Raw genomic sequence first — 27,537 nt, 5'->3', positions numbered from 1 at the left:
CTCTTCTGACTGGCTTTGCTTGCTTACAGAAGAGCCCAGTCACTCACTGCACTTTTCCACCTTCTCTCCTCATCTGTATTTCTCAAACTATTTTTTTCCTCTTCCAGCCCCTTTTTCTCTATCAGCTTCAGGAATAGAAAATGGCATCACTAGCGGAAAATGTTTTCCCAAGTTGGGGAGGACTGGGAATGTGTATGGAATGGGAATTCACCGAGGCTGCTTTTAAACCAGATGCGAGTCTTTTGCCCTTGTTTTCATTCTATTCAGAAAGAGTTTAGACAAAATTCTTATCCTGCCATTATGGAAATAATTGAGTTAGATGGCTCCTATGTAATCTAAGCATTTTTTCAAGAGCTCGAAGCTGTTTTTGGTTCAAGAAAACGTAGGTTGACACTAAGCTTTGTTTTAGCCAAGGTTTGGCAAAGGTTCTAAGCTACAGTATGTATACTTTGATAAATTTCAGACTAGAGCTATGGGTTATAATATGGTTTGTTCTTCCAATATTCAACTAACTTTAATCTAACTTACAATTCCAACGAAGGCTGGATTTACTCACCAGCCAGTTCAGCTAGCTAAAACTATAGATACCATCCACGACCCTGTTATTTAAGGACAATTCAAAAATCGTAAATAGAAATTCAAAGGGAGAGCTTGATTTTGCAAGACAGAATTCGATGCTATGAAGCAACCCTCTCAGAACTTTGCCAGAGACCTTGTGGGTCTTAAAATATTCTCTGTTTTCTACCAGCCAGATTTGGCCGCTTGAGAGCTATTCATCACAAATGATGACAGCTATTTTACCAAGTCACAAAATGTTGCTGTTTATTTTGGTATTAAAATTTGTTCAAATTTTTAACTAGGAAAGTTAGTATAGTAATATTATGATGATATAGCAAATCTCAGGAGAAGTATTACTCCCTTACTGAGCATTTTAGCAAATATCTCTTGACACTAGCTATGTGTAAGGTATTATATTAAATATTTCTGATAATAAAAATGTGGATTGAACTGGATGTTTGACCACAAGACGTGGAAGAACTAAGACATTATAATATGGCGAGTGCCATAGAACAGTTGCTAAAATGCTCTGAGGAATGAACGCGTGTAGGACTTTGCTTAGTGAGTCAGAGAAGGCTTTATAAAGGAAGTGGAATATCAGCTTCAGTGATTAGCCAGATGATAATATGTGAAATATGTGAAAAGGGGGATCTAGACAGATGAAACATTATTAACGGAGTCTCAGAAATGGTATAGTATGGAGTACAGGCAATATGGTTGCGTTTTAGTTTTTGTAAATGAAAGAGAGCAGCTGGAGATGAAGCTAAATGCAGTAGTTGAATTCATGGGTTTGAAATCCCAGATTAAAACTTTGGTAGGTAGTGGAGAATATTTTATCCATTCTTCCACTCTTTAAACAACTTTGGAGCTGTATTTTAGGATAATTAATCTGCCCTCAGCGTGTGAGCTTGATTGTGGAGGAAGAGAAATGGAGTTTGGAAGACCAGTTGGGAAGTTATTATAATGGTCTAGTAAGAGTTCATAAGACCTGCACTAGGCTGGGAAGAGCAGGATTGGAATGAAGGGGTAGAATTAGAGACATCCTATAGTGAAAATTTCTAGGAGTTAGAACCTGATTGGAAGATGAGAGGAAGAAGGAAGGGAGGAGTTAAAGGTAACTATGGAGAGTCAAGCCTGAGAACTGAGAGCACTGAAAAAGTCAGACAAGTCAAGTAGTATGGGTGGAAGGTGAGTCCAGCTCTGTGTGCTGTGGGATGGAAGGTGAGTTCAGCTTTGCTAGAGGAGCATCAATGTACATATATATGTCCCCCAGTGGAGAGCTGGAAATGTGAAATTGAAACTCAGGCTACAGTTTGAAATACAGACTTGGGACTCATTAGCTTAAAGGAAATGGTGGAAAGCGTGGGAGGGAAAATGAATACCAAGGGGGAGCATAAAGAGAAGATGGCCAAGGACAGGACACTGGAGGGAAGGTGGTCTACTCATAGGTGAGAGAAGATGAGCCAGAATCGAAATAGTCAGTGAGGTCAGGGAAGAGGCAGAAGACTTAGTATCATAAAAAGCTGGACAAGAGAGAGTTTCAAGAAAGGAAGGGTCAGGTAATATCCATGGAAAGAGAGAAGTGAGGAAGATGAGAATTGAGCAGGAGAAATTAAACGTGGTAGGTAAGAGTTCATTGGTGACCTTCACAAGAATGGTCTTAGAACTGTGAGTTGCTGGAATGTATTCTATTTGTAAATCTAGAGTTTGTTTGGGGCCTATTAAGTGTTCTGGATTTTTCTGTTTCTTTAAAATAACAGATAATGAAGGATGATGTGTGTGTGAGAGAGAGACAGAGACAGAGCGACACAGAGAGAGAGAGAGACAGAGAGAGAGAATATGTGTTTCTTGTGACCAAGGAACTGTCTTATATAATAAGTGATAAAATTATTTAAGTAAAATATACCTTGAGCTCACATTTCATTAATAATAGAAACACTAATTCAGCCAAAAAAGGAAATCTCCAGAATTTTACATTAGTCAGTAAACAAAACTTCTACCCAAATTAAAGCCTTATTCCTCGGCCCCATTGCATTATATGAAGCAATAACAACAATATACAGCGTTGGCCAAAATGTTCGCTCGGGTTTTTCCATAACGTCTTACATAAACAAGTGCTGAACTGCTGAAGTGCATACCTCAGAACATACTTAAGATTGTCGTCTTTTTCTCTTCTTTTCAGCATAAAAGACTGAACTATGATAGCAACTGGTGGAGTGATAACAGGCCTGGCCGCCTTGAAGAGGCAAGACTCCGCCAGATCGCAGCATCATGTCAACCTCAGCCCGTCGCCTGCTGCCCAGGAGAAGAAACCGGCCAGGCGTCGACCTCGGGCCGATGTCGTGGTTGTTCGCGGCAAAATCCGGCTTTATTCCCCATCTGGTTTCTTCCTCATTTTAGGAGTCCTTATCTCCATTGTAGGAATCGCAATGGCAGTCCTTGGATATTGGCCTCAAAAAGAACGTTTTATCGATGCTGAGACGACATTGTCAACAAACGAAACTCAGGTCATCCGGAGCCAAGGTGGTGTGGTGGTTCGCTTCTTTGAGCAGCATTTGCATTCTGATAACATGAAAATGCTTGGCCCTTTCACAATGGGGATTGGCATTTTCATTTTCATTTGTGCTAACGCCATTCTTCACGAGAACCGTGACAAAGAAACAAAAGTCATACATATGAGGGATATCTATTCCACAGTCATCGACATCCACACGCTAAGAATCAAGGAGCAAAAGCATATGAATGGCATCTACCCTGGTCTAATGGGGGAAACGGAAGTAAAACAGAATGGGAACTCCTGTGCCTCGAGACTGGCAGCAAATACCATTGCTTCTTTTTCAGGTTTTAGGAGCAGTTTTCGGATGGACAGCTCTGTGGAGGAGGACGAGCTGGTGAGAAATGAAAGTAAGAGTTTTGGACATCTTATGCCACCTTTGCTCTCTGACAGCTCTAACTCTGTTTGTGGCCTCTATCCACCTCCTTCCCAGACAACTGATGATAAGACCAGTGGCCCTAAGAAATGTGAAACCAAGTCAATTGTGTCATCGTCCATCAGTACTTTTACATTGCCCGTGATCAAACTTAATAATTGCGTTATTGATGAGCCCAGTATAGATAACATCACTGAGGATGCTGACAACCTCAAAAGTAGGTCGAGGAATTTGTCAATGGACTCCCTTATGGTCCCTTTGCCCAATACCAGTCAGTCCTTCCAGCCAGTCAGTATGATGCTCCCAAGGAATAATTCCGTTGGGGAGTCACTGTCAAGTCAGTACAAGTCCTCTGTGGCCCTTGGACCTGGGGCTGGACAGCTCTTGTCTCCTGGGGATGCTAGAAGACAGTTTGGGTCCAACACATCCTTGCATTTGCTCTCGTCACACTCAAAATCCTTAGACTTAGACCGGGGTCACTCCACCTTAACCGTTCAGGCAGAACAACGGAAACATCCAAGCTGGCCTCGGTTGGATCGAAGCAACAGCAAAGGATACATGAAACTAGAGAACAAAGAGGACCCGATGGAGAGGCTGCTTGTACCCCAGGCTGCAGTCAAGAAAGACTTTACCAATAAGGAGAAGCTTCTTATGATTTCAAGGTCTCACAACAATTTGAGTTTTGAACATGATGAGTTTTTGAGTAACAACTTGAAGCGGGGAACTTCTGAAACAAGGTTTTAATGTTGAAAAAAGATCTTATTTTACAAGGCTATATATTCTAAACCTATTTTCACCAGTGTTCCCTTGTTAAAGCCTTGGTTATAAGCCTTTTTAATCCAATGGTTTGTAGTGTATTAGACCTGGCTGCTTAATTCTGTCATGGAGATGGTTATATGTTTGGATTACTTAGGATTGCAGTACTCTATATTACTACACATGAATTTAATTTTTTCCGTTCCCTTGAGTGCATGGGTTCTTTCATTAATATGAATACAAAATACTTCCATCCAAATTAAAGTTCCTATTCTTTACTTTAAAGTTCTTTCACGGATGGTCATATTCATGGAGCAAAGTGTCCAGTTTAGAAGAGGCAGGGTACCAAAGTGTAGACTAGAAGTGCCAAATTCAATGCCAATCTTAGGTGTCATTTTCTGAAAATTTGCTTTTATATAGGATTGGTTAAATTATTTAAAAGGAAAAAGATCTAGCTTCTGTGCAAGCTAAATAATGTGAATCGGGTAAATTGGCTTAGTACTGAGTAGCTAATTGACAAGAATTGGTTGAGTTTGGTTGTGACTAGTACCCTGAGCTCTAGGTAGGTAGTATTTTTTTCAACATCAGTTCTATTTTAGTGATGTTTTATTAAGAAACCATGTATTCAAGAGCCATGGCTGAGAATGCCAGATATTCTTAGGGGTAAATATCAAAATGCTCAGCTATAACTTCAGATATTCAGAATCAAAATTTCTTTGCAACTGACTTGAAAAATGAATGAACCAATTTAGTGTTTAGACGTGCTATCTTGAAATAATTATATATATGAAGAAAAGATTGACTAATGAATAAAAATACATGCTAGTTAATGCTAACTAGTCTCAGTACCTTTTCCTAGCCGTCTCTCTTATCATCTAATATCCACTCACTCCCACATCCTTGTTTTCCCCCAATATCTTTTAGATCCTGTTATTTGGAAGATAATCAGCTAACCTTGACATTTCTTTTATCTTTGCATATCACTAAGTTGGTGGTTGAAGAAAATTTAGTCCTTGATACATTGCCTTGAAATTTACCTTATGCTAGAAAGCCTTATGGTAACTCCGAAGACTTCCTTATGGTGTCATAGATATTTTGGATTGTGGTTCTCAGTTATTGAAGATAATAAATATTAAAATGGATTTTCCATCAGAAAATTTTCATGTTTTCCATTAAGGTAACCTAATTTTAAAAAATTGTTTGACGGAATACTCAGGAAATTTTACAAGTTTTTCCCAATGCATACACATTTCTGAACATCAGTATTGCAGTTGTTGTGGAAGAGGAGAAGGAAGATAGCTTTGTATTTGTAGCTCCCCACAATTCCACCTTGTATTAGCATCACGAGCTTCCTTGGACTGAGACACAGTGTTACTTGTTAGAACATCACACTTGTGTATTGTAATGGAGTGGGCTTAATACTTTACGATAAAGCATTTAATAAACCTCCAGTCTTAATACTAGTGTGTGTTCTTCATACATTTCTATTATTTTTTGAATAAAATACATTTCCGTTCAAAGTACCATTTTTCAAACTTTCAGATACATTGTACTGAAGGTGCCTGATACCCTAGCATCTGCATTGGGTGCTCTGGCTTTTTTCTTTTGCTTCTGTTAGGTTAAAGAGCTAGGTCCATCCACCTGTTGTATTAAGCTATTTTCATATTTTGTTATTTGGATGTGATGGTTAATTTTATGTGTCAAGTTGACTGGGCTAAGGGATGTCCAGATTTCTAGGTGTGTCTGTTAGGGTGTCTCCCGAAGAGACTAGCATTTCAGTTGATAGACTGAGTAAAGATAATTGCCCTCGGCGATGCAGGTGGATCTAATCCAATCCACCGAAGGCCTGAACAGGACAAAAAGGCAGAGGAAGGATGAATTCCCTCCCTCTACTTGAGCTGGGGCATCCACTTTGTCCTGCCCTAGGACATCAGTGCTCCTGGTCTTCAGGCCTTTGGACTCAGACTGGGACTTATGCCATTGGCTCCCTTGGTTTTTTGGTCTTTGCGTTTGGGCTAGAACTACCACTTGCTTTCCTGGGCCTCTCTAGCTTGCAGGCAGATGGCAGAGAGTAGGATTTCTTGGCTCCAGAGCCAATCCTTCAAAATAAATATATGTGTGTGTGTGTGTATATATATATAAATGTCTATCTACCTATCTATCTATCTACCTATCGATCTATCGATCTATCTATCTGATCTTCTATTGGTTTAGTTTCTCTGGAGAATGCTGACTAATACACCTAGGATGATTTTCACTTAAAATTTCACTGACTTTCAGGAAGATAACCAGATACATAGCTTCTAGCAAATGTCAGTGATACTCCCAGATCTGAAAACAATGGCTCACAACACCCCTGTGACAAATGACTAAAGCCATATAATTTGTTCAGCTCACCCCTGAAAGAGCTCTAGCAATTTGAAGAGGATTAAACAGCATGGGTCTTGGAAGATTTGAATAAAGGAATTGGGAGCTCAAAGCAGAGATTTCTGTTCAGCCTCCACTCCATCAAAAAGCCTGAGTTTTTACTTACCAGACAAACCAAGTTTATTAAACAATAAATAATTTTCTTATTTTAAATTAATCAAAGACATGTTGCTAAGTAAAATTTTAGACGCATATGAAATAGCTGATGTCGCCATATTGACTTGATGTAATTCCACCCCAAAGCAATGGAACCTGGAATTTTAGTTAGACTCTATTTTGTGCATTTCCCTTAGGCTTTTATAAATATTGCAGATTACTTATAAACTCCATTTCTTCCTCTGGGAAACCCCAGGAATCTGGACCATGAACTAGCTGCCTCTAGTCCAAAGAGTTTCTAAGGCCTGTGGCCTATCCGGGGTATATTAGTTTGCTCAGGCTACCATACAAAATACCACAGATTGGGTGGCTTAAACAATAGAAATTTATTTTCTCCAGGTCTGAAATGCAAGATCAAGGTATTTGGCTTGTCCTGAGGCCTGTCTTCTTGGCTTGCAGAAGCTACTCTCTCACTGTGTGTCTCTGGTGTACCTTTGCCTTATGACCACACCAGTCATGTTGGATTCAGGCCCTACCCTAGAGGCCTTATTTCACCTTAATTACCTTTTAAAAGGCCCTATCTCCAAATAGGGTTACATTCTGAGGTACAGGGGGTTAGGATTTAAACAACGAATTTGGGGTTGTGCCCATCACATGAGGTGTGCCCTTGAGAAGCAAGAAAGCTGCGTGTTCTTAGCCTGGATTAGGTGACAAGAGCACTGTATGCCCCCAATGGCTTCGCCACCCTCGCTGTGTAGCCTTGAATAAATCACTTCATCTCTGCATTTCAATTAATTCAATTTCAATTAATTTCTTAATTTCAAGCCTTCATTCCTCAAGTGGGAAACGAGATGGGTAAGAACATAAATTTTAAAGTCCTTGCTAACTCTAAAAGTCCCGGGTTCCTGGTGCCTTGGGATGAAGATTCATTGCTATAGATTAAATGGTTTGATGCTCATAGGGGATCCAGGATGGTGCCTGCGTGGGCCCATAGCGAACACTCAACATATGTGAGCTATTACTGTCTGAAAGTGTCACCTAAGAGTTCTTCAAGCTTCACACTGCCCCCACCCTACCCCCCAAGTATACCCCCTGTGGTAGGGTGAATAAAAGTCCTCTAAAAGTGTCCATGTCCCATATGGCAAAATGGATTTGCAACTCTAAGTTAAAGATCTTAAAGTGGGGGAGATTATCCTGGATTATTCAGGTGGGCCCAGTGTAATCACAAAGGTCCTTGTAAGAAGGAAGCAGAGGAGACGATGATGTGACCCAAGCAGCTAGAGAATGGAAGGCCAACATCCTGGCTTTAAAGACGGAGGGAGGAGCCATGAGCCGAGAAATACAAGGAAGGAAGCTCTAGAAGCTGGTAAAACCAAGGAAGTGGATTCTGCCCTCAGAGCCTCTCTAGGAACCAGCCCTGCTGTTTGACCTTGACTTTAGCGCAGTGAAAATGATTTTGGACTTGCGGCCTCAGGAATTGTAAGAGAAGAAATACATGTCGTTTTAATCCAGTATTTTTGTGTAATTTGTTACAGCAGCCATAATGAACTAATGTTTTCCCCCAGTCCAGATGAACTGCTTCAGACCCATGAACCAGTAGTCAGCAGACTCATAAGCAGGGTCAAAGGTGTCTATACTAGGTGATGGCAGGTGGCCCAAAGCAGAATGTATGGTCAATTTACATTTATGTTAACACTGATAATCTTAATGTAAGTATAATCATTTAAACAAAAGTGGTAGTGCTTTTTTGAAGCAGGAAGTACTGATTTTTATACATAATAAAAAATAGAAAACCCTATAGTTGGCTTAGAAGTAACCATCGATTATAAAAGCTTTCAGGCTCAAATTAGTGTTCCCATCTACATAATTTTAGAAGAAACAGTGGTAATCAGTAAAAATCATTAAAAAATCCCATTTTTAGCACAACTTTGTATCAAAGTGGATATTATGCCAGCATTTAACAATTCACTAGATGAAGATAAGTTTTTAGCTACTTGTTTTAGCAGTTCAACTTTAACCCTTTTAATCATTACAGGAACACACCATGAATAACTAAAAGAAGTAAAATACGTTCTTAAAAAAAATCCGCCAGTTTACCAAAATTTTACTTATAGCATTTTAAATATTAAAACGTTGACCTGCCTGGTGGTATATATTCAACTGCTATGGTATTTAGATTGTTCAAGGATCTTAATCATTTGTTCCCTAAGTAGGAACCGTAAGAGCCATACACAGATTATTCTGTCTCTTACTTTCAATGAATTGCCCTGTTACCCTTCCCCCACCTTATATGGAATCCTGTTTTAGACCTTATGTCAATAATAGGGTACATAAACTTGATATAGGATCCCCATTGGATGAGTTAAGTGCTTTGTGACCTGAATTCAAACTGAAGTAATTCAGTTGGTTTCTCTCCATATGCTCTTTCTCCCAGGACGATGGCACCAGGGAAAAAAGGCCCACTTCACTGAAGCGCCTTTTACTCAATAGCTGATGTCACCTTGAAATAGTCATTTAAAAATCAAAGAATGAAATACTGCCATTTGCAGCAACATGGATAAACCTAGAGAATATCATACTAAGTGAAGTAAGTCAGAGAAAGGCAAGTGTTATATGATATCACTTATATGTGAAATCTATTAATTCATTTACAAAAGAGAAACAGACACACAGACATAGAAAACAAACTTATGGTTACCAAAGGGGAAGGCGGGGAGGACAAATTAGGGGTTTGGGATTAACAGATACACACTACTATATATAAAATAAACAAGGACCTACTGTATAGCACTGGGAACTATATTCAGTATCTTGTAATAAGCTATAATAGAAAGAATCTGAAAAACTATGTATATATCTGAATCACTTTGCTGTACACCTGAAACTAACACAATATTGTAAATGAACTATACTTCAATTAAAAAAATTTTTTTTAATAATAAAAATCATGTCTGCTCAAGAACAGAGCTCATTAACATGACAGAATTAGGTCACTCAACCTTTATATGTTAATATAAGTCAATTCCTATTCTTGAAACACATCTCTGGTAAACTTATTTACATTTATGTTTGTTATTTGCTGACAGTATAAGAAAAGAGAAAATAAGTCATAAAGAAGATATAGGAAATCTCTGCACATAGGATCTTGTCATTCTCACTTCAGTTTGGCTATCCTCACAGTCTTAAACTTTATGTATACTCTTTCTATTGTTTCCCTCTGCTATTGGTTGATCCAGCCCTTGTTTTATACCAGAAATGATTAAGAAAATTACTTTTATTTCTGTCTCTTCCCTTATTAATTCACCATTTAATAGTTTGAGACTTCTAATAATTCTCTAGTTCTTTCTCATCACTGAAGAGTATAGACTGTGTCTCCAGGACGATGTGTACTCTACAAATTAAATGCAGAGATTTTGTTGGCAGTGCAATGGTTTACAATCTAGGCAAGGCCACAATATTTGTGGTACAAATGATAGAATACTTGCTAATAGAAACATGCCAATCTGGAATCAAAAAGCAATAAGGACATGTGAGCTGACACACAGTGGAACACACAAGGTCATGGCAGAGGCAAGACTTGAATCCAGGACTGTTGATTCCCAGTATCACCATCAATTAAAACCAAACCAAACTTTTTGAAAAAACATTTTTAAAAAACATACATTCAAAATCCAATGAATAGATTTTGGGTTTATTAGGACTGGTAAGGAGAAAAGTATCTAAAATTTCGGGCAGAAAATGTAATTTAAATGCTTCATCACATCATAGAAGTGCGTGTGAGGTCATGGGGTGATATACTAGGGACTGACGTTAGAGAAGGCACAGAGTTTGGAACAAGAATTTTCAATACTTATTTTATAGCTTGATTTCCTGTGTTTGATTTATTAACTATGCAACTCTGCCATGAAAATTATGCCAGTATGCCCTTCTGAGCCATTATATTATCTTTGAACAAGATCTATGGAACTAAAATGAGTCATTTGCACCCGTATCCAATAAACCACATGTACTAGAAGGAAGGCAGGAAGACAAGGGGGAGGGAAGGAAGAAGTGTGGGATTTGGGGGCTAGAGAGAGAAGAGAATGCCATATGGTTTTTCTGTTTTGTTTTGTTTTGTTTTTCTGCTTATTGAAAACTCATGCCCAGCAAAAGGCATTCCATTTACACTTTATTTTGGAATAAAACCAAGCTTATAATTTTTTTTTTTTGCAGTACGCGGGCCTCTCACTGTTGTGGCCTCTCCCGTTGCGGAGCACAGGCTCCGGACGCACAGGCTCAGCGGCCATGGCTCACGGGCCCAGCCGCTCCGCGGCATGTGGGATCTTCCCGGACCGGGGCACGATCCCGCGTCCCCTGCATTTTTCCCTAAAGCATTTCCAAATTCCAAATGTGTTACCTTGTGTTATCAGTTACAATGTTAATAATCTGAGAAGTCACATTAACTTTCCAGCCAGTTAGTTGAAGAGTTAAGGAAATGTCTTTCAAAGGCTCTTGCATCTTATGAGTTCGCTATTATAGTCTATTACTATGTCAGGGCATTAAGAGGGCATATGAGCAAAAAATATGGAAGACATTTAGAACCTGGATCATATTCAATATAGGCTATAAATAATTGTCCTGTAAAGTGTAGCATGCTCCTTATCATTTAACAGAGAGGAAAAAAATATTATCTTATGAAGTAATCTAAGTGAAATATATTCACTTTGCTGTGTGAATACTACATTGGATTCTATATTGGCTAAGAAAATATTCAGCAGCTTACAAAATAAATTTAATGTAAAACATTCTTTTCTTACTCTAGAGTTCTGGCAATGATATACACTAAGAAATTCTGACACAAATTTATTGTATATTTATAAAATTATACCAAAAGGGTCTAGTCCTACAAGTATAGCCTGCTCTCAAGTATTTAATTATTTAGTGTTTAATCTGTAGATTATTCACACTCTTCTCTTTCAACTTTTAAAATTTATTTGTATATTTTATAATTTACTTTCATTAACACAGTGTTATGGTTATGTTCTCTTTGGGTGATGGGTTAAAGGAGAGGTAACATTGAGTACTGACCATTCTGCAACATAATGATAACACTGCCATGGGTTCACAGTGGAAGCAAAGGAAGAAAATCTGAGAAGGTGCTACAGTGGGGTATTCAAATTATGTATTTCATATTTGTTATTTTTGTTCTTTCACTTCTGTTGCCACAGTCTACCAAGAGTTGACTCTTGGTCAGAATGGAGGTTATTGTCAATTCAGGTATGTCATTGAATTATTTGTATGTTGGAAAATTCAGGAAAATCTGGAACTGATTTAAACAAATTCTTTGTAGACTCTTTCCTCAATATTTCTATTCTTCTAGACTTCAGACTTCATTCATCAAGATGCATCAGTCTTGCACAATGCTGGTACATACTGGGCTCCCAGTGGAGACTGAGAGAATTAATTTACTTTTTGTTCATGGTGAAAAATATAGGCTGTATTTCATTGCCCTACACTTATGGATAGGTCAGTTCCCAAAAGACCCTATGATAAGAAAGGGAGAACGTATGTGGCTGGTTATAAAATTTTAAGTTTTACTAGAATATAAGGCATGGACTGGCCTATAAACCAACTGCTGGAAGATAAAGAAGGAATTAATGCGGTGGTACTCTTGGTATTTTGATCCTAGAATGAATAAGGAAAGTAATCTCAAAAGCTGTGTATATCTTTTTAAAAACATGGAGCATATCAATAGAAAACTATTTTTGTAATGCAAAAGCAATTCAGTACCTGTAGAGTTGGTCAATGGCCTTTCTGAAACATTAACTTTGTATTATCTTTGTGTCCCATATACCTGCCTTTTAACTTTAATGCCCAAGCCCTATTTGAAATTAAGCAGTTATTTCTATTTCATCAATGAAACAGTTACCCAGGTATACATAATGTTTCAATTTCATAAATTTATCTGTCAAAATGATCATCTGCGGTTAGTGTTTCTAGAGAGTCGGAGGTTACAATCCATTTACCAAGGTCTTGGGATTGGTATAGCACATCTTCCTCATTCTCCAGTCTCCCAGGAATTCCAACATTACCTGAGCATGCAAATTACCTTCATTTCATAGATGTAAACCTGAAATAGAAACTTGCTCTTACTGAAATTTTATACCTATGAGCTAACAGCAGATACCAGAAGAGAGGGAAAATAGAAATTTAAGATGTAAATATCCAGTCTTCCAAGTTAAGTGAGAAGGAATCCAGATGTTATTCATTTTATTAAATACAGAAATAGATTTTTTAAAAGACTCTTAAGAATCTTATACACATTCATGAGATGCTGTTGACGGCATTGGGAACCAGCTATGAGAGCTGCCCTATCCTTAACACCCTGAAGGAACATCAAAAAGAAGGTAATGCTTTCTGGGAAGAAACAACTTGAGGTATACTCTGAAGGATTTGTATGGATCAAGGAAATAGTTCAAGGGCAATCTTTTGGAGGGAAATACCTCCAAGGTTAAGACCCAGAACCAGGGAGAAGTAAAGCCTGCAAGACACGTGGCCTGTCTGGAGCACTGAGTTTAAAATGGAGAGAACAGAAGGTAAGTTGCAAAGGAACACGGAGTTCACACTCACAATAACTTCAAAAGCCAGGCCAGGAACTGGTTCCTAGACTCATGGTAAGAACTCCTAAGCATAAGAGGAATACATCAAGGGAGGTTTTCTAGAAGTATATGCTTAATGGTGATCTGCAGAGTGGTTTGGGAAATATTGGAAGGAAGGAAAGAGTAGTTGGGACCTGAATCAAGGTAGTAGCAAGGAAAATGGGGAAATATTGATTCTCAGTCATTGTCTTACTAATTTACCAACTTCATTTGTCTGTTTTTCTCTCCCTCGTCTTTGGTTTCTTGGACAACATATCCTCCTGACTTTTTTTCCTGCTTTGCTAGTCCCTTCTTCTCAGTCTCCATGGCTGGTCTTTCCCTTTCTTCACTAACATTGGAGTGTTCTAGGGCTCATTCCTTGGTTCTCCTCTCTTCTGGATCTACCCTCACTCACTTGGTGATCAGATGGCTTTTTAAAACATCTCATGCCCATGACTCCCAAACTCTCCCTTTTATTCAGACTCTTGTCTTTTCCACTTGGCTGTCTACTAGACAAATGAAAGTTGACATATCAAAATTGAACTCCCATCTTCCTCTAAACCTGGTCTATCTGTAGTCTTCCCCTTCTCAGTTGATGGTGACTCCCTCATTCCATTTGCTTAGCCCCAAAACCTTACCATCATCACTGATTCTAGTTTTTATTTCATTACACACACCCAATATTTCAGCAAATGCTGTGGGCTCTGCCCTCAACATATATAATCCAAACATTTCTTACCCACCTCCACTGTTTACTTCATCATCTTATCTCATCTGGAATTCTGAAATACCCACATAACTAGTCTTCCTACTTCCATCCTGGAGTGTAGTCTATTCTCAACATGGCAGCTGGATTAGTCATATCACTTGTCTTCTCATGCCCTGCCGTGGCTTCCCAGCCCTGGCAGGACCTACATAATCTGTCCCTTGTTACACCTCCAGCCTCATCTATTACTACCTGCCTCACTCAGCTCCACCCACTCACTTTCCTTCCTGATCATTGAACAGAACAAGTATTTGCCCGTCTCAAGGCTTTCCACGGTGTGTGCCTTTTGCCTAGAATGCTATTCCTTCAATATCTGCGCCTGCCAGAAATCAAGTGGCATGATGTGCCTGGGGCTTCCTTGAGCCACTTCCTCATTTCGGAGGCTGAGATAAGTATTTATGGTTTACTCTTTTCTCGTGCTCTCTTTCTTCCCCTGTCCCCACTAGGCATAGCTTGAATTCGCATCTGGGTCCTGACTCATTTGGACAATGGATACTGATTCCTACCAGAGCTGTCTTCCACATCTCTCTCTCCTGCTCTTCTTGCCAGTTACTATATTCCCTGTTTATTTAGTCTCTCATTCGTGTCTAGGTTTTTCCTTTTGATTTGACACCCCAAGCTACTGCTTCACCTTTGCTTTCAGGACTTTCTTCAACTATTATTCATACATTTAAAATTATTTGCATGGCATTACTGATTATGGAAACAATCTTCAGTCATTATTTTTAAAAAACACACACATTCCAACAAAATGGAACTGTAAAACTTAGAAAGTGAAATATCTCCCATGATTGCACTCTCGGATAGCCACAGTAACAATCACTTTTAGAGAGCCCAGGGTGCACTAGGCATTGTGTTAAGTGCTGTAAAAACAAAGCAAAATAAGACATTGCCTGTCCTTCAAGGAATTTGCAAGCTCAAATAACCAAGTTCTCCTTTACTGCATGGGAATAGCCGCTGTGCTATGACCTTTAGCTCACACCTTGCTCTGGACACTACCAGATGGTATCTACCACCCACTCTGTAGATACCCGTGCTAGCCCTGCAGATACACAGAACCACCTGCTGACAGCAAGAGGGACGAGGAGGTGGAAACAATGGGCTTAGAGTGAAGAGGCTGGATGAGGCCAGGAAGACCAAAGGCAAACAGTTTTGAAAAGACTGTTTCTGAGATGATCCAGAAACTGAAAAATTATTGTCAAGTCACCTATACTTGAATGGATTTGAGTATATTCTAAGTTTCTTTCTTTCTCAGTGACAGATCTTCTCAGAACTTCAAAAATCATTATTTTAAAAAAAGTCCCTTAAGCCGAAACAAAGTCTTCTCAAAACAGAAATAGACTCACAGACTTAGAGAACGAACTTATTGTAGGGAGTTTGGGATTGACACGTGTGCACTGCTATGCTTAGAGTGGATAACCAACAAGGACCTACTGCTGTATGGCACAGGGAACCTTGCTCGATATTATGTAACAACCTAAATGGGAGGAGAATTTGAAAAAGAATAGTTACATGTATATGTATAACTGAATCACTTTGCTGTATATCAGCATTGTTAATCAACTATACTCCAATATAAAATAAAAAGTTAAAAAAAACACAACTTGAGAAGCAGAGTGGCACACAGTCTTAACTACACCTGAAAAAGCATCCAGGCAAGGAGGGGTACTTGACTCAACCCAAGGGGGCCCTAGGAAATTTTTAACACATGTCTGTTTGCAAGTCAGCCTTTGCTACTCTCCTCTTCCTATCTCTACACGTGGCTCTTTGGAACAATATCCTCCATCCTCTGTGCTTCCAAGAGGAAAAGATCTAAAATGATAATTCATGCTAGTTAACTGATTAATTGATTACACTTTGATTTTTAGCCTTTTTATCTCTAACTGTGGAATGAATGTCTTTGTTCTCCAGTAAATTATCCCAGTCTTTGCAAGAAGTTGGGGCAGAGGGAAATAATACTTCTGCAGGCTCTACTCTTCTTGAAACTTCTTTCTCAAGAAGGGAAAACCAGGGTTGGCTTAGCTGCCAGAGAACTTTTCCAGGAATTGCTGGGAATGGAGGAGCTGAAGTCCCAGATCACCTGTTCTTCTAGGACCTAGAATAAGTCTTCATTTCCTCCATGCCAGCCCCTCCCCCAACTCCTTCTCGTCTCTTCTCTGCCTGAATTTGGATTCCATTCTATCTTCTCATCCCTTCGCCTTATTTTCTCCTCCAACTTCCTACCTCTCTATTCCAAGTCTCCTGAGCATATGATTTATGGTTTTCATTACCACTACAGACTGACCTAAGCCAATGTGGGCACAAATAACCATGAAGTTCTGGGTCTGAAAATTAAACTGACAAAGGCAGATTAACAGGAGAAAAACATACAAATTTTATTAAATTTTTACATGTACATGGGAAACGTCCCAAGAGAATGAAGACACCTGGAGAAGTGACCAGAGCAGGATGATTTTATAGCCCTTTTAGACAAAGAAACAATAAATATGAGAAGAATTGACAAGACAAAGGGGTTTGGGCTGGGGATAGTAAATGATGAAATAACAAAACTTGTTCATACAGCCTTTCAGCCCTATGCTCCCTATCCGTGGGGACATGTAGGGAACATAAGAATGTTCCTGTCCTTCCAGATACAGAGAGGGTGCCTTTTGCATGAGACATTTATCTCCTGCTTTCAGGGAAAATAATGTGAGTGGAGGGTATCAGAGTGACCTTCCTGCTTCTGCCGTTTTCTCAAATTTCTTCATCTTAATATATTCAATATGCCGAGGTGCCCTATTTTGGGGTAGCATGTCCTGAACCCCCTCAATATCTTCCATGACAGTTTCACTCAAGGCAGACACGACAACGATCTAACTAAGGGGTTCTCAAACTTTGGGGCTCAGGAACCTTTATATTCTTAAAATTTATTGAAGGCTGCAAAGAGATTTTGTGTATGTATCTTATATCTATGGGTATTTATTGCATTGGAAGATAAAACTGAGAACTTAAAAAAATAAAAACACACCTTCCTCTAGCTGCCAGAGCAATGATGTTTTCACATATCATGGAGACTCTGGAAAACTCCACTGTATACCCATCAAGGAATGAGAGTGAGAAAAGCAAACAGAACCTTTTCATTAAAAAAATAATTCTGACCTCATGCACCTCTTTCAAGCCTTCAGGGCCCCCAGACATCCCTGAACCGTACTTTCAGAATCACTCTTCTACAGTCACAATCCAGTTATTCAAAAGGAACAGATGCAACCAGAATCTTCTGAACCGATATCTTGGCTGTAGGGCAGTTTAAGAATAAAATCCTCAGGCACCATCCTTATGGGTAAAAGATGAAGAATGAAATAAAACAGATCTCAGGACTTTAAAACCTGTTCATAAATGTGTAGGAATAACGCCAAAACATTTCAGCCAATCCTCTTGTCTTGAACACCGCAGATTTCACAAGCAGAAGCCCATCTCTCACAGCCATTTTGCTTTTAGAAAGCCACTGATTTTAACAATGGAAACTCATTTCTAACATCATAATACTAATTAGCAAAGTCTCTGCTGCTGAGTGATTGAAAAAACAAAAAGGTAAAGGTCTCACCCCAACTACCGCTACCTCTGAATTATCTTGGAGCAAGTCCCAGACACACCATTTCTTCTGTAAATGTTTCAGCATTTAGCCCTAAAGGAGTCTTCTCTCATCTTAATTTAATCACAACATCATTATCACACCCAAAAGTGTAACAAGAATTTCTTAATATTATCAAATACTCACTTGGTATTAAAATTTCTCCAATTGTTTCATACTTTTTTTCCCTGTCAGTTTCTTCATATCAGGATTCAAATAAAGTCCACACCTTACCATTGATTAATATATCTTAAGTCTCTTTTACTCTTTAGATTTCTCCTCCTTTTTTTTCCTCTTGCAATTTCTTTGTTGAAGGAAACAAAGTATTTTTCCTGTATCATTTTCCACATTCTGGATTTAGCTGATTGCATCCCTCTGGTGTTATTTGACAGGTTTCACTGCCCCATATGTCCTATGTATGGGTTGTCTGATCAGTGAGGTTTTTTGGCAGAACATTTTATAGATGGTATTGTGTACTTTCCACTGGATCCCCTTAAGGAGGCACATGAGATCCATGGACTCTTTTTGTAAATTGAAATAACAGGAAATATCTGTAAATGGTCTCTGCTCCCAGTTCCTGTCACAGGGCTCTTGAAACCCTTGTCGTTTCCTAAGTGATAAGAACACTTAGGAGCATCTTTTGTTCTAATGAGGCATCTCTGGGTGGGCTCATGTATGACTCCTGTGTGGGGACTGGTCACCAGAAAGACCAAGCCATGATTAGAAGCTTGGAACTTTCAGCCCCAATCCCTATCCTCCAGAGAGGAAAGAGGCAGCTGAAAATGGAGTTAATAATTGATCATGCCTACATGAAGAAGCCTCCATAAAGTCCCAATAGTAGGGGGTTCAGAGCTTCCATGTTGGTTGAACACATCCACACCAGGAGGGTGACACGTCCCAACTCCAGAGGGACAGAAGCACCTGAGCTCAGGGCCCTCCCAGACCTCTTCCTATGTATCTCTTCATCTGACTGTTCATCTATGTCTTTTATCATATCCTTTAAAAAACTGGTAAGCTTGAGTGTTTCCCTGAGATCTGAGAGCCACTCTAGCAAATGAATCAAACCCAGGGAGGGTCTTTGGAACCCCTGATCTATAGCTGGTTGGTCAGAAGCACAGGTGAACCGGAGCTTGTGCCTGGCATCTGAAGTGTGTGTGTGCAGGGGCAGGGGGTCTTGTAGGACTGAGCCATTACCTGTAGGATCTGACACTATCTCCAGGTAGATACCATCAGAATTGACTTAAATTGTAGGACACCCAGCTGAGGCTGCAGAGAATTGCTTGTCATGGGGCAAAACCTCCACATATTTGGTGACCAGAAGTGAAGTGTTTGTGTGAGTAGTAATGGTACACTCACAGGGGAGAGAAACACAGTAGGGAAGAACTGGGTTTTTCCTTATACAGAAAGGAAAAAGAGCTGAGTTTTTCCAAAATAGTAATGTTACGATTAAGTGGGCTGTTAAAATTGGATTGTGTAGGAATTGAGAAATAATCTTTATTGAATTAAACCTCTGCAATTTCTCAGATTTTCTGCTACAGAAGCCATGTTATTCCTCAATATTAATACACCTAAGGTAATATCCCTTCATCCAGGAGGAAGTATTATAAAGTAAATTATAAACATCTCAACAATCATCTTTGACATTATCAATTTTTAATAATATTTTAATAATGTAACCCTCTTTACCTGAAACACACAACTATTTCTATAATTATTTCTCTCTCTGATACTTAAATTTCCAAGGGAAATATGTAACTGAAACAGTATCTTTGTTGATAATGACTTTATGGTCTTTTAAAACCAGGACAGTCTAATCTTCAACCAACCATGCCCAGTGACAAAGATTTTTTTATTGTCTTGACATTCCATTAAGAACTCTTTTGTTTACACAATAATAATTTCTTCCTGTCCAATAACAGACTTTCTTGATAACATCTTAGTGTATTTATGGCTTTGGCAAAGCTCTCTCAAGCAGGGCAATCTCTGTAAAAGCCACAAACTTTTAAAACCTCAAAGATCATAATAATCTAGATTCACCTGATTCTCAAAAGATAAGGATGTATAGAAAAAGGAAAAAAATAATAGGAAAAAAATGCTTGAGAGTTTTCCTTTATGAGGTGGACTTTCTTTTCTGCACCCTGACAGAGTCATTCAACACCCCCTACGTTTGAATGAGAAAAAAGTTCTTCAGTAAATTGAAATATAACTGTTTACCAGGAGACTTCTTTACTCACAGAGAACAAAACTTGATAATACTTACGTGGTCTGGAAAAGAGGATTTGGGCTCATGGGCCTTTATAAAAGTGTTTGCTTCTCTTTATTTGATCATGATTAATTTGGCCAGAAATGATGTGATTATAGCCTCCACTGTTAGCCCTATGGGTATTAATCATCTCCAAGGTGATCTCAGTTTCCATGACAACTGCAATATTTAGTTTTTCACTATAGCACTAGCTGGTCTCCAGTGGTTGGAAGGGCAGAGTAATCCTGAAATGTTAAGTCTCAGTCATAAGTTTCTCATTGCTGATATTATTAGAAAGCCAGTTCACTTCCAAGTATTATTATTAATCTGTATTCAGATAAGTGAATTGCAAAGGTGTTCTGAGACAACTCTGTCCTTCAGTTCCACGTTCTCAGGCTTTAAGGTCCAAAGGGTTTTTGCTGACTAAAGAAGCTCCTGGTATTTGCATCCAGATTTTCATGATAACTTTAAACATACATAATGTATCACTCTCATATTTATATGGAAGTAGACTGAGGAGGTCTAGGTATAACTCTCTCAAGGAAAAAGAAAAGAAATATTAAGTATAACTTTATATATTCTTCAAAACAGAGATATCAATAAAGCCCAACGGACATTGAATTAAAGTTTCTGAATTTCTTTAAAATGAATAAAATTCAAGAGTGAATTGTAAATAAGAAAAATTCTCCAATCTTTCCTGTCTTCCCCAGAAGTCATAAATATTGTATCAGTTATCAAAATTTTCCTAGAAAGAGTTTCCAGAACAATGAAATCGAGCAGGCTGTCTTACACCTAGGTGGACTCAAAGGTGGAAGAAAGTCTTTTCTGAAAGATGGCCTGGGGCAAAATTATAGATTCTTGGTCCCTTGAATTAACAGTGTCGGTATGCCTGGCACGTTTCTTCAAGTTGTTTTCATCCTATGTGTCTTCTAAAATACATGATTAACCAGTTAGACTAATACATTTTAAAATGATAGTTCTCCTAGGATTTTAAAAACACATGCCACGGAAGCATCTTCCACCGTGATCACGCACAAAATTGGCCCCATCATTTTCCCTGCCAGAAGGTACTGCAGAATGGCACACTGCCCTCTTAGAAACCTGGTTTATCATCTCTGGGATAGGAGGTGGGGAAGCTGCAGCGGGGGCAGAGCGGGGTAAGTGTAAGGACAGAGAGTGAAGTCATTAAGATGCAGTCACTTTGTGGGGCCTCACTGCTGTGTGCACTGGGACTCCTATCCTGTTCTCTAACGAGCTCTGCCTCTGCTAAGTTCAGAAGTGTCCATGCCTGGTGCCTGGTGGCTGCAGAGGAGACGAGGGTGAGGGAAACTGAGCGCCCAGAAGAGGGTCTTTACACAACACGTGCTCAGAGGACAGGCTGCAGTAAAATGTAAGGAAAAACTTTAGTCCAGCCAAAGGGCACAGCGTTAAACAAAGAGCTCTTGCGGTACGTGGCCCTCTCACTGCTGTGGCCTCTCCCGTTGCGGAGCACAGGCTCTGGACGCGCAGGCTCAGCGGCCATGGCTCACGGGCCCAGCTGCTCCGCGGCATGTGGGATCTTCCCGGACCGGGGCACGAACCCGTGTCCCCTGCATCGGCAGGCGGACTCTCAACCACTGCACCACCAGGGAAGCCCTAAACAAAGAGCTCTTAAATTGGGAGATTGGGGTTGACATATACACACTACTATATATAAAACAGATAACTAATAAGAACGTACTGTATAGCACAGGAACTCTACTCAGTACTCTGTAATGACCTATATGGGGAAAGAATCTTAAAAAAGAGTGGAAAGAACTTCCCTGGTGGTGCAGTGGTTAAGAATCTGCCTGCCAATGCAGGGGACACGCGTTCCAGCTCTGGTTCATGAAGATTCCACCTGCCGCAGAGCAACTAAGCCCATGTGCCACAACTACTGAGCTGCACTCTAGAGCCCACAAGCCACAACTACTGAGCCCATGTGCCACAACTACTGAAGCCTGTGTGCCTAGAGCCCGTGCTCTGCAACAAGAGAAGCCACTGCAATGAGAAGCCCACGCACCGCAATGAAGAGTAGTCCCCGCTCTCCACAACTAGAGAAAGCCCGTGCACAGCAATGAAGACCCAACGCAGCCAAAAATTAATTAATTTAAAAAAAGAGTGGATATATGCATATGTATAACTGATTCACTTTTCAGAGCACAACATTGTAAATCAACTATACTGCAATAAAAACTTTTAAAAAAGAAAAGTGACCCCAAACAACTAGCTAAAAAAACAAAAGAAAAAACTCGAAGCAAACAAACAAAAAGAAACAGTGAACAATCTCAAAATTCAAACTTTTGAACTTTTTCTACTGTATTCCTTAATTCAGACACAGTGGACATCTCCAAATATGAAAATAGGACCATGCAAAATGAATCCCAACCTGAGTCCCTGCTCCTTCCTCCAAAATTGGAAACTCAACAATTAAGTGGTTCTATTTCTCTTTCAGTGCTTCCAATATAAGTAGGGGGGTGGGGACAATAAAATACTGCCAGCATTGGGACACAGTAATTAGGTCTGCTTCTCTGTGATGTCTTTATGCTCCTATTACGGAAAATCCCTGTAGAATCTCAGACTGATTTCAAAGTCTGCTGTCATCATGATAAAAGGAATCATTTGAATTAGACATGAATGTAATTAGCTCAGTTCTCTTAGAGGGAGCGCTGTACCTTTGAAGTGGCTATTCAGAGAGTGGATACTCCCGGAGGGAAGTCTTTGCAATAGACAAGATTGATGTGATTCTTTAAAAGCACATTATTTTATGGAACAAACTCTGGAGTCTGGGTTCCTAGTGGTGGCTGCTTTCTATTGGATGAAAGGAAATTGGGGTTTCCTGACGTCGCTCTTTCAGGGTGTGTGTGCGTGTGTGCAGAAAACGAGTCACTTCCTGTGTGGAAGCCAAGTTCTGCCTCCTTTATTTCTCTTCCACTTTGAGCATTTTTCTTCTTGTGTAACTGGCAGGTCTCTGTCCCAAACATGGAAGCACAACTATACTTAACTGATGTTGGAGTGAAGAGCTCACACGGCACAGGACACAAGCGCCTTGGAATGAAAGCTCACCCTCCCCACAGACTGGCACTTTGCACAGGAAAACAGGTGTTAGTGGCTCACTTAGAGCCAAATCCTCCCCAGTGATAATTGTAAGCGCACCAACCTGAAGTGGCGAGAGACCCTGAAGTAAATACTGGAAAAGCCCTCGATTGCAGCATTTTGGATTTGCAGGTGGCTTACAGGCTGAAGGAAGAAAAGAAGGAGCAATCATTGGTGGCCCTGTTCCTTGGCAGGTCTGAGATCTGCGGCCTCAGACCAGTACTGGCCCTCTCGGGGTGTGTCCTACTGTAAAGGCACAATATGTTCTGAAGACAAATATAGCTCAATTTTAGGTTCTGATTGACATTCCCTACATGACTTGAGGAGATGGAATTTGGGGGACGGCAAGCAGTATACCACGCAATACAGTGTGCCAGCAACTGGAAAAGTCACATTGGCTTAGGTCCTGCCTCTGAAGGTACCAGTTTTCCAGAGCAGGTGAGATGGGAGGGCAAACACAAAGGAAGTAAAAGATGACAGAATCATGGAGGCACAAAATAGAGCAACATAAATAAATCCTAATGTTAATACACTTGATCCGACATTAAAATCCTACTGTCTGATCAGATACCATGTGTTCCCTCTCTGGCTCCTGTTTGAGACACAGCCAAGCTTGCTGACACTTCTCTCCAGGCACTCAGCTCTGACAGCCGCCTCCCTTTCAGCCCTCACCTCTCTCCCACACTGTCAGGTGCCTGACAGCCTCCTCTGGGGTCTCTGCAGGGCTCTAGAGACTCAGCCTTCCCTGCGGGGATGCAGAGCTACAAAATTCACTTGGAATCATTCTCCTCGCCTCCCTTTTTTTTTTTATTATTTTACTTTATTTTATTTTTTTTTGCGGTACGCGGGCGTCTCACTGTTGTGGCCTCTCCCGTTGCGGAGCACAGGCTCCGGACGCGCAGGCTCAGCGGTCATGGCTCACGGGCCCAGCCGCTCCGCGGCATGTGGGATCTTCCCGGACCGGGGCACGAACCCGTGTCCCCTGCATCGGCAGGCGGACCCCCAACCACTGCGCCACCAGGGAAGCCCTCCCTTTTATTTTTAAGTGAGTGAACTCAGATGAAAGAGAATGTCTTAGAGGGGAAAAGAAGGCACAAAAGGGAGTATCCAGCAGAAGGGCGGAGCATAGAAAAATAAATCGGATGCCTCTGAACTTTGTCAAGGGCTCCAGCCTACGTTGGCAGCAGCTGGGAGAAATGCCTCTTGTTCCACCGTCTCTGAGATGCCCGGTCTTGCTAACTCCATCTGCATTCCTCCTGTCCCCATCTCACCCCCGGGACTGCTCTGCTCCTTCATCCCACCACCCACCTCCATCTCGGCAGGCAGATATGAGGCAGATAACATAGAAGCCCCAATTGTAAACCAAATCAAAAGCCATGCTCGATCTATAGAAGCCTGTGAACCTCTGTCCCCTAGAGGGTGTTTTCTAAGTCCAATTCTTTGGAATCTAGGCAGCCCATCCTGCAGGGGTAAGAGCATGGGTTTGAGAAGAGAGGTCTGCATGTAGGCCATGGTTCTGCCTCTAAACTGGAGTTTTCTCATCTGCCAAGGGGAATAATAAGAGTGCCTGCCTCCTAGGGCTGTTGAGAAGATTAAACGCGATAACGCCCATTAAATACGTAGTAAATGCATTACAAATGTTAGCTGTGGTTATTGGCAGAGTTAGCCGTAGGCAAAAATGGAAGGCAGGCTCTGTTAATTTTTAGAGTCTTTTTGTTCTACTTTCAGTTCTCCCACATCTTAGTGGGCAGCTTCCATCTTCCAAAGCCCAGAGGAATGTCTGTAGACACATTCCCTGTAACCACCACAGCCAGGACTCATAACGTAAGCCCCTTTCCAAGTTAACCAGGAACATAGCGCCCAGCCCCCCGTGAATCAAAGAATGTTAAGACTGAGGCTGCCTCCACAGAAGTATCTTAAGAGATTGTCTAGTTAAAAAAAAATTAATTTTTATTCAAAACTCAGAAAACATCTCATCCCTCATCCAGATGTAAATGTCTATTTACATCCCTCTATGCACTATGCTAAAACTAACCTTGAAACTAAGTGGTACTAAGTTTTAAAGAGTTTCGTCTACCAGGTAATATGTTTGCATAGTAACAGAGGATTTCTCGCCCAAACTTACATAAACGTCCAGTGGTAGGATTTGCAGGCTTTGCTGACCAACTAGAGTAGAAGGGACATTGATTAGTGTAGTAAGGAATGTCAGAGCCAGGTAGATGACTGCATTTTATTTTGGAAACTATTATGTTAAGGGACTCTGCAAGGGTTAGTTATGATATCAACAAGCCCTCACCTTGAGACATGGAAATGTTTTCTTAAACAAAATTCTGTATTTAAAGGAAATTCATTAAAATAGTTTTACTTACGGCCCATGTATTATTGAATTATCAAAACAAATCCCTATTTCAAATATTAGTGAAGACGATGGTTTGCAAATTTCATGTATATAAGAATTTCTTAGGACACTCATCAAACATACACATGCTACCATCCCAGTGATTCTGGAATGGTCTCTGGGACTCTGTATTTTAATGAGTACACCAGGTGTTTCTGATGCAGGTAGGTTAGAAAAATGTCTTGGGAAAAACTGCTGTCAACACATTCTATGTACAGTCGTTCTCAGTTGGAGGTGAATTTGCCCCCAGGGAACATTTGACAAGGTCTAGAGATATTTTTGATTGGTGGGGTGGGGAGCGGTGCTACCGGCATCTAGTGAGTGCAGGTCAAAGATGCTACCACACATGCTACAGTGCACAGGACCGCTCTCTGCAACAAAGAATTACCTGATTCAAAATGATAATGGTGCTGAGGTTGAGAAAACCTGCCCTATAACCACACTGACCTTGGCAGACTTGGGTCCCAAACTCTGAACATTCAGCCTTTAGTTCCAGGTTCCCCCCACGTCAAGCCTGGTATTGGTGACTGCTCAGCACTCACCCCCTCCCATGTCCGCTCAGTCTCAGGAGTTTACTATAGAGCATTTTGACAACCTGGGTACCAAGATTTAGGATGGAAAATGCCAACTCGTCTCTGAGCCTTTGGAGGCAATTAGACTCGGAGGCTTGAAGGACGATGGGCTTGCTCTGTGGCCACTCCTGAGTCATCACTGCAGTTGTCAGACACAGTCACGCTGGAGAGATTTCTCTGTGAATTTCAACTCCGATTACAGTTCGGAAACAGTGGAGTTGGAATCAAAGTAGATGATCGAAAAGCATGGTTAAGCTAGAAAGCTGTGGAGGCTTTGCTGACCAATTACATCTGTCTCGTTTCAGCTCAACAATTCAACAAAGGATTCTGTGCCAGGCAAAGTGTAAGACAGAGGGAAAGACTGAAAATTGGATAAGACTGTCCCTTCCTCAAGGAGTCACAGCCTCAGCGCCCTCTGCCTTTCTTCTCTCTGCTGTGTACTTTCTGCCTCACCCACCTGAAAAGCCCTTCCTTATGACTGACTTCGATTTATTGGCTGCTTAGGATCTAAGAAGCTAAAACGACCTGAAGAGACCAATCTAGACGTCCCAGAAAAGGCAACAAAACAATATCCCTCTTTATAGAAAGGTTCTGGTAATTTATCGTTTACAAAGAAACAGCCTTCAATGGGGCTATTAAATACTGACACTATATAAGAACTATCTCAGTTAATGCCTCTAATTTGTAGACAGTGACTGTTTGCAAGTGAGGTCACTCTGCTTGCTTAGGTGGAATAGCCATAGGATCTGGGTTTCGCTGGGAAAAAGATGCAAAAGACATTAAACTGTAACATACTGGATTCACAGTAAGAACAATAACACCTGCCAGCCCACTCAGACCTTACCAATATACCCAGGAACCACCCAGCTGACTATGCAGAAGATACAAAAACTCCATGACATTTTCTTGAGAAAGAAAAGTTGTTCAAGGAAACCCTATCCACTCCCCTTTCACTCACATCATTTACTCTCCTTTGCAGTCTTTTGAAAAGCTACCTCATATTGCTGGGCTCTAAGTTCAGGATAGAGGCTTCCTTCCCAGGGCAAGAGAGGCAGTCCGTGGAGGGCACCCACAGAGTTTCAACAGTAGGCAGTATCTTTTTCCTTGAGATGGGGGGCGGATATATGATGTAGTATAGTGCATCAATCTTTAAATATTTGTGACCTGTATTCCTTGGGATATGTAAACTATTTCACTGTAATGAAAAACAAAAGTTTCTAAGGTAATTCTTACAATCGTCCAGATGTACCTTCTGTATTGTTTCTCCAACTTTCATCGCTCTTCTCTGCTTCTTCCAAACTCCTATTCCTCTGAACTCCTATTCTGTCCTGAACTCTCTGTCTGTCTTTCTCAATCCTGTATCTCCACCTGCCACTTCCTCCCACTGCCTCCTCTTCCCGTCTGGCTCCATGTCCCATTTCTGCAAAACCTCCTACTCTTTCTTCCCACAG

At 40.5% G+C, this 27,537-nt stretch overlaps 1 protein-coding gene across 1 annotated transcript; it reads left to right on the top strand.

Moving 5' to 3' along the window:
• Positions 1-2,756: 2,756 nt before the first annotated feature.
• TMEM200A (transmembrane protein 200A) lies at positions 2,757-4,232 on the top strand (the record flags this gene model as incomplete). The annotated part of the gene is made up of 1 exon (XM_082855545.1): positions 2,757-4,232. One exon carries the CDS (start codon positions 2,757-2,759, stop codon positions 4,230-4,232), a length of 1,476 nt encoding a protein of 491 aa, XP_082711671.1.
• Positions 4,233-27,537: the final 23,305 nt, after the last annotated feature.

The sequence above is a fragment of the Leucopleurus acutus genome, assembly GCF_964270905.1.
Source record: "Leucopleurus acutus genome assembly, chromosome: 15".
Lineage (NCBI taxonomy): Eukaryota > Metazoa > Chordata > Mammalia > Artiodactyla > Delphinidae > Leucopleurus > Leucopleurus acutus.
Note: the sequence above shows the minus strand (reverse complement) of the source record. Positions and strands in the feature narration are given on the sequence as shown.